Source organism: Bison bison, unplaced genomic scaffold (assembly GCF_000754665.1).
Source record: "Bison bison bison isolate TAMUID 2011002044 unplaced genomic scaffold, Bison_UMD1.0 scf7180017864249, whole genome shotgun sequence".
NCBI classification, from domain to species: domain Eukaryota; kingdom Metazoa; phylum Chordata; class Mammalia; order Artiodactyla; family Bovidae; genus Bison; species Bison bison.
In genome coordinates, this window is record NW_011494821.1 from 2,579,755 (window position 1) to 2,588,010 (window position 8,256).

The 8,256-nt window shown below is 48.8% G+C and overlaps 1 protein-coding gene across 1 annotated transcript in view; it reads left to right on the forward strand.

Moving 5' to 3' along the window:
- ZZEF1 (zinc finger, ZZ-type with EF-hand domain 1) overlaps positions 1–8,256 on the forward strand; it is a 95,506-nt gene that overhangs the window by 80,297 nt on the left and 6,953 nt on the right. The window contains exons 46-52 of the mRNA XM_010847465.1: positions 381–481; positions 1,741–1,876; positions 1,993–2,352; positions 3,240–3,383; positions 5,184–5,352; positions 5,515–5,613; positions 6,033–6,198. Coding sequence (XP_010845767.1) covers positions 381–481; positions 1,741–1,876; positions 1,993–2,352; positions 3,240–3,383; positions 5,184–5,352; positions 5,515–5,613; positions 6,033–6,198 — 1,175 coding nt within the window. The remainder of the gene's footprint in view (positions 1–380; positions 482–1,740; positions 1,877–1,992; positions 2,353–3,239; positions 3,384–5,183; positions 5,353–5,514; positions 5,614–6,032; positions 6,199–8,256) is intronic.

Consider the following 8,256-nt stretch of genomic DNA (forward strand, 5'->3'; position numbering starts at 1 on the left):
CTCATCTATATAATCTTTAACAAATGCAATGCACAATCACAGATAACTATGGCACAAATAAAAGTAAACTACCAAAAACACGGACTTCAGAACTAGGAGATTTTCCTTTGAATTTGTAATAGTAATACAGATTTTATAATCCATATTTTGGAGCTTATAATCTTTTTTTTTTTTTTTTTCCAGCCCCTGACTGACTAAGAGCTTATAATCTTATATGCATGAAGTGTGATGTTCTTAAATTAAGTGATGTGTTGTTCTTAGATTATAACTTGTAGTAACTGTAGAAAATAATTGTTTTATCACTTTTGAGTTCAGGTTATCAGTAATGTGTTAAAGCACTTCAAATTTTCTCTCTTCTGCTTCTTCCTCCTGGCCTCCAGATGGCTCATGACGCCCTCAACGCCCCTCTGCACATCCTCCGGGCCATATATGAACTGCAGATGAAGAGGACCGACTCTTTCTTCCTGGAGGTTCAGAAGAGGTAAGGACGCAGCCAAAGTATAAGGAGCAAGGGAGCAAGTGAGGGTGGGACTCTGCCTGCCTCCTGCGACAAGATCTGAGAGGCCAGGAGCAGCTGGAGAACTGGTTTTCGGGTCTTCATAAAGTGCCACGTGGCATAGCTCGTCTTTGAGTTGTGTATTCCTTTAGGAAGAACTTCATATTTGCAGTCTGCCTCTTAGAGTAAACTAGTTATGAATGCAGAGATTAACATAGACACCAAGGTTTCTCTCCTGTATCAATCCAGAGAGCAAGCAGTGTAGAACAGGAACTTCTGGTACATTCTGGTCAAAGTATTCTTTGGTTTGTTTTTTCCCACTTGTATACATTATTTTCTTGTTTTTTTCTCAAGGGTGTATTAATGAAAGGTATCTTATAACAATATACCCTTCATCTTGGCCAGGAAGTTCAGAGCTAGTTCTTGAGCCTAGCTCTTAAATTTATGGAGAATTTTATGTTTCTGCATCTGATCTCCTCTTCCATTCCCCACATCCTGGTTTTGACTTCTTATTCTAATTTAGTTCCAATTCCAATTTAATTTTCTTTTGTTATTTCGTATTTCTACACTCCCATATGTATTTCTTATCTACAACCTCAAATCCTTTGTGAAATGAAGCAGGATTACCTCAGTTAGGGCTCAGGAATTTGTTGTCCTGCCCCGCCACAGTCCAGAGGTAGACAGCAGCCCAGGGTGGGTGGGTCATTTGCTTCCCAAGTGAGCCTGTGTCCCCATGGCTGCCGTCCTCCTCTGTGGCATCAGGGCAAGCTCTCCCACACCCGCTCTTAGTTCCAGCCCAGAGGAAAGGGGGAAGGCAGGGAATGGAGCGCCTCCTTAACCCAGCTGCTTGAGGGCAGGCCCCAAACATGGCACACATCACCTCCCTGGCCTCCCGTTGGCATGACCCCAGTTACATTGCTGTATCCAGTTGCTGGGAGGACTGGGACCCACGTCTCCACCAGGGTGATTGTGTATCTTGCTAAAACTTCAGGGAACTTTGTTTCTAAATGAAAGGGAGAATGGATCCTAAAGGACGGTTTCCATCTCCATTGCAGGCGCCTGGGCGTGCCTGCTCGGGTAGGTTAGCACTGTGAGTCTGGTGTTGGAAGTGTAGACCGTACTACCTAATTCCTTAGTACCAGGAAAATAACTCTGATCAGCATTTCTGCAAGTTTCACTGAAGGTTAAACTCTCACCTCTCTGGAACACAGATGCCCAGCTTTGTGCTCCTTCCTTCTCTTCAGGTTTGATGGGGACGAGCTCACCACGGACGAAAGGATCCGGACCCTGGCTCAGCGGTGGCAGCCCAGCCGGAGTCTGAGACTCGACGAGCAGAGTGCCAAGGCCGTAGATACAGACATGATCATCCTGCCCTGCCTGGTACGTGGGCCCCCCACCGACCCCTACCCCTGGGAAGGAGGGTGTCTACTTGCCCCCGCCACACACCCCAGTGGTGAGATGACCAGGCCTCGGTGACTTGGTCTCTGGGCTTGCAGTCCAGGCCTGTCCGCTGCGAGCAAGCCACCGTCGAGTCGAACCCTGTGACCCAGAAGCTGATCTCCAGCACCGAAAGCGAGCTGCAGCAGAGCTACGCCAAGCAGCGGCGCAGCAAGAGCGCCGCCCTGCTGCACAAGGAGCTCAACTGCAAGAGCAAGAGGGCCGTCCGGGAATACCTCTTCCGTGTGAACGAGGCCACGGCCGTCCTGTACGCCCGCCATGTGCTGGCGTCCTTGCTTGCCGAGTGGCCTGGGCACGTGCCGGTGAGTGAGGACATCCTGGAGCTGAGCGGCCCAGCCCACATGACCTACATTCTGGACATGTTCATGCAGCTGGAGGACAGGCACCAGTGGGAGAAGGTAACCAGGCAGCTGGGCTGGGCACTAACCCCACTCCCTCCTCCTCTCTGCCCCCCGCCCCAAGCCCCCTGTGGGGGTTTGAACAGCCTTCCTCTAGGGAGTGCCTTCCTGGAGTGAAGCCATCTGTGTGGCTGTTCAGCCCCTCAATAGGTATGACCCCGACAAAAGCCGACTCGGGTCACAGTTGAAGTCTCCCAAGTCTTGGCCTGGAGCCAAGCTCACGGCCCAGGCAGACTGGATGCTCAGAGAGTATTTGAAATAACAATCTGACGAATCCCGCCCTTGCAGTCTTCCTTTTTTGTTTTCAGACTTCGAAGGCCAGCTGTCCTCGCTGGCCTGTCTCTTCTCATGCCCCTGGGGTCTCACACAGCATGAAGTCCAGGGGACAGGGTTAGTTACGACTGTGACAGCCTTTTCCCATAATACAGGAAACCTTCCAGGAAGGTTTATGTCTCTGTTTTAAACCATCATTTCTAGTGTATCTGCTCCAGGTCAGACACTCTGCCAGCACTTACACCTGTGTTACATCATGACCCAGGGAGAATTTTATTGGTGAAGAAATCAAACCCAGGAGGCTTGCCCAGGCTCCGAGCTTCTGGGCGACAGACATGGGATCTTACAGAGTCTATGCATTCTCTTCAGTCCAGTGCTCTAATTTATATTTCAAGTTTTCAGGTGGTGACCATCTTTTGTTTGTAAAATCAAATCTCCAGCTGAGCCTTTCAAAGTGGTGCTGGCTTAGCAGACTTTCACAGGGCTGGAAGCATCTCTTCTACCTCCTGCTGTCCAGAATTGGGGGGACCCACAGGGCAGAGCTCAGGAGCTCTAGGCACGGTCTCCAGCTGAACTCCATCATCTTGCTATGTTCTCTGCCTGTTTCCCATCAGATCCTGCAGAAGGTGCTTCAAGGCTGCCGGGAGAGCATGCTGGGAACCATGGCCCTGGCTGCCTGCCAGTTCATGGAGGAACCAGGAATGGAGGTGCAAGTGCGGGAGTCGAAACACCCATATAATAACAACACCAACTTCGAGGTATGAGCCAGGGTCAGCCAGCCTCACCCAGTGCCAGGGCATGAGACTGGCAGGACCCACAAGGGTTGCCGAGTGGCACGAATCTCATCACCTCCCACTGTGGTTCTTTCCTCTAACCTGACAGACGTGGCCTAGAAAGGGCTCCCTTAGTCTCAGCAGCCATCTGCCTCCCTGAAGCCAATCCCAGGATTCTGTACAAACAAGTCCTCTCTTCTCCTGACCTTGTTGTGAAAACTAGGGGGCCCCCCACGCTGGAGGAGAGATTACTTGTCCTGCAGTGAGCTCCTTGGACTGAGACCTCCGTGTCTCTGGCAGAGACTTTGAGTGTGGGTCTGGATTCCATCCTCACTCTATCCTTCTCCTGATGACCCAGCCACACCTGGGGGACTCCCTCCCCTTTGTTTAATTACCCAGAACTGAAAGACCTCAGCTGTTCTATCCTTAACTCTGTACCTGGAGAGGGAGAGGTAGGGCTTTGGATGAGGCAGAAGCGGGGGTGGCCTTAGTGGTCCTCATAGGCTTGGTGCTGCTTGTGTCTCATCAGCTCCTTTCAAAATATGGGAGCTGTCGTTCTGAGTAGTTGGGTGACAGAGAGACTCATCTAGAATGTGCTTGTTGACAGCTGAGAGTTTGTTTTACAGAATGTAAACCTCCTCACTCTCTACCTTCTTAGCCTCTTCTCCCCCAGTTCTGGACTCTGTCCCCACTCTCCACCCCTGCACTGTCCTGCCCTGTAAACACACCTACTGAGCCACTGCACTCTACCTCAGAGGGATCGCCTTACCTTTTCCACCGCCCCGACCCCTCCCTTTCTCTGGGTCCCTCTGGCTGTTCCTGTCTCCTCCCCAAGTGCTGGCCTGCCCCAGCCCTGGCCTTGCCACACCCTAGCTGGCAGTGATCCTTGATAATTGCTAAGTCACTTCAGTCCTGTCTGACTCTGTGCGACCCCAGAGACAGCAGCCCACCAGGCTCCCCCATCCCTGGGATTCTCCAGGCAAGAACATTGGAGTGGGTTGCCATTTCCTTCTCCAAAGCATGAAAGTGAAAAGTGAAAGTGAAGTCACTCAGTCGTGCCCGACTCTTAGCGACCCCATGGACTGCAGCCTTCCAGGCTCCTCCGTCCATGGGATTTTCCAAGCAACAGTACTGGAGTGGGGTGCCATTGCCTTCTCCGTGCAGTGATCCTGGTACAGCACAAACCTAAACCAGGCTTTCTCCTGCTTACTGCCTTCCCGGGGTGCCCCCTGCTGTCCAGACAAGTCTCGGTGCTTCATTTTAGCACACACGGTCTTCCTTTTCCATCTGTCCCTCCCAGCCTCTGCAGGGTCATGTCACCCCCTCCGCATCTCCTTAGCACGTGCGCATGCGAAGCTCACCCATTACCTCAGACGCCTCAAGCTCACTGCTGTCCCCTGGACACTTCAGGCTTTCCGGTGCTGTCTCCTTTGCCTGAAACGCATCCCCATGTGCTCGTGTCTCGCTGCTGGCTCCATTCCTTCCTCTCTGACAGTCCTCTCCTGTCCTCAGTTGCACAGCAACCGGGGCACCCCTTCCCTGGGACGTTTTCTGCCCTTGCCTCCCCTTCTCTGAGCTGTGCCCCAGGCCGCACAGTGTTTTTCCTGCCGTGTTGGTAGCCCACGTGCATCCTCCCCGCCCAGCCGGGCCCAGAGCTCCTGGAGGTGGAGGCCCTGACTCACTGCTTCTTCAGGCAGAGTTCTGACTGCAGGACATGGCCTGAGGAAGCTCTCAGGAACTGTCCAGTGACCAATGACGACGGCGTGTCCTTGTATCCCCTCCTAGGACAAAGTTCACATTCCTGGTGCCATCTACCTCTCAATCAAATTCGACCCTCAGTGCAACACAGAGGAAGGCTGTGACGAGCTAGCCATGTCCAGCAGCAGTGACTTCCAGCAGGACCGACACAATTTCAGTGGGTCTCAACAGAAGTGGAAAGATTTTGAGCTTCCAGGTAGTAAAGAAATACCAAATAATACAGACTCTTAATGCTAAGTACTGAGAAGGGAGATTGTTGAAGGATTTGGAACTGGGCTTTATCTGTTTAGTGGGAAGTCCTCACGGGCCTTTCCCTGTCTGCAGTGTCCTGACCTGTCTGTGCTTCTTGTGTGCCCAGGAGACACTCTGTATTACCGCTTCACCTCTGACATGAGCAACACTGAGTGGGGCTACAGATTCACCGTGACGGCCGGACACCTGGGGCGATTCCAGACAGGTGTGTGCGCTGGCCCTCCATTCATATGCTCTCCCTACCCAGGGCACCCTGTGGGTGTCGGTGCTGTCAAGTCACTGGTCTTCGCTAAAATCAAAGCGGATACCTTTCTGTGAGGCTTCAAAGAATTTTTCTGACAAGCCCCACGCGCGTCACTTGTGAATGTACTAGAATTGGGAGGTTGTAACTTCTCTATGGCCAGAAAGAGGAGCTACCTGTCAGGACCAGGGAAAAATGCTGGTTCTCTTAGAATTCACCAGGATATTTTGCGAAAAAGGAAGAACTGAAAATGTTCCCATGTTGCTTTTCCATAAGGCATAATTTTAGGCAAAATTGAAATGATCATAGTGGTTTCATCCTACTTATTAAAACTTGAGCAGTTTATGTCTTTTTTAAAACATCTGTTTTGTGGGGGTTGCCAGGATTCGAGATCTTGAAGCAGATGCTGTCAGAAGAAAGAGTTGTGCCATACCTCCCGTTGGCCAAAATTTGGGAATGGCTGGTGGGTGTGGCCTGTCGCCAGACTGGTCATCAACGGTTGAAAGCCATCCACCTGCTTCTGAGGATCGTGCGATGCTGTACCCACAGGTAAGCTGCCTTCCGGATTCGATTCCTTGGCTGGGTATCTGTATTGCAAATATCTCCCCCACTTCGGGGCTTGCCATTCTCTCTGTTAGTGGTGTCTTTGATGAAAAGAAGTTTCTGATTTTAGTGTCTTCCAGTTCACCTGTTTCCTTTATGACAGAGCTTTCATTGTCCTGTTTAGGGAATTTTTGCCTCACTTGACCTTGGGGTCATGAAGGTGAAGCTTAATTATTTTTTCTTCTATATTGAGATCAACAATCCACATGGAATGAATTTTAGTGCATAGAATATGCACTAAAGGATATGCACTGAAGGATAGAATTAAGCTTCTCTTACACACATTTTTTTTCTTTTTTTTTTCTTGTATGGATCTCCATTTGACTCTAAAGCCCATCTTTCCCCTCACACACTCCAGTGCCATCTTTGTCACAGAAAGGTGTCCTTGTACACACGGATCCATCCCTGATTGCTTGTGTTCCAGTGGTCTTTTTGGTTATCTTTGTGCCAGTATCACACTGTCTTATATGTTATAGTTTTACAGCAGATTTACATATCTGGCAGTATAAAGTCTTCAACCTGGTTCTTCATCTTCAAGATTGTCTTGAAGATGCTACTTGACCCTGCATGTCCATGTAAATTTTCGACTTAGTTTAGTTTTTCCTCCCACCCCCCAGCTTTACTGAAGTGTAATTGACAGATGAAATTGTAGTGTATTAAAAGTGTAGAATATGATGACTTGATATTCTTTATATCAGTACGTTGTGAAAGGATTCCCACAATCAAGGTAACTAACATCCGTCACCTTACAGGTGTACCTTCTTTGTGGTATGTGAGGACACTTCAATTTCACCCTCTGTCTGCAGTGTGCTTCTCAGCAAATTTCTCCTGTGTTATGGTGTTATACTGTTCTCAGCTACAGTCACCAGGTGTATAATAGATCCTCAGACTTCATTCATCTTACAACTAAAAGTGTCTGCCCTTCTACCAGCCTTTCCCCGTTTCCCACATGTCCCAGCCACTGGCAACCACCACTCTAACTCTGTTTCTACAGGTTTGACTGGTTTTGGATTCCACATAAAGCGATACCATGCGGTACTTGTCTTCCTTTCTCTAGCTCACTTCACTTGGCGTAATGCCCTCCGGGTTCATCTATGTTGCTGGAGATAGCAGGATTTCCTTCTTTCTCATAGCTCAATTACATTTCATTGTGTATGTACACACCACATTTTCTTTATCCATTCATCCGTCAGGAGACATTATTTCCAGACATGTGGCTATTAGGAATAATGCTGCAATGAATGTTGGCGTACTGATAATCTCTGACACAGTGATTTCATTTATTTTGGATATACTCAGAGGTGGTATGGCTGGATCATCTGGTAGTCCTTGAGTTTCTTGAGGGACCTCCATACTGTTTTTCAAATTGTACCAATTTACATTCCCGCCACCAGTGTACAAGGGTTCTCCTTTTGCTCTGCCTCCTCGCTGGCTTTTGTTGTCTCTTATCTTTTGGGTGGAAGCAGTCCTAACACAGGTGAGGTGATGCCCACTGTGGTTTTGATTTGCATTTCCCCGATGGTTAGTGATATCGAGCACCTTGTCATGTTCCTCTGGCCATCTGTATGCTTTCTTCAGAAAGACGTCTCTTTAGGTCCTTTGCCTATTTTTTCTTTTTTCTTTTTTGCTATTGAGTTGAATGAGTTCCTTGTGTATTTTGGATATTAACTGCTTGTCAGATATATGACTTGCAAATACTTTCTCCTGGCGCATAGGATGCCTTTTCACTCTGTTGATTGTTTTTTTTTTTGGCCTAAAAACATATTTTATTTGTTTTTTTTTTTTTTAATTCAAAAGTTTTAAATTTTATTTTTAAACTTTACAGTATTGTATTAGTTTTGCCATATATCGAAATGAATCCACCACAGGTATACCCGTGCTCCCCATCCTGAACCCTCCTCCCTCCTCCCTCCCCATACCCTCCCTCTGGGTCGTCCCAGTGCACCAGCCCCAAGCATCCAGTATCGTGCATCGAACCTGGACTGGCGACTCGTTTCATACATG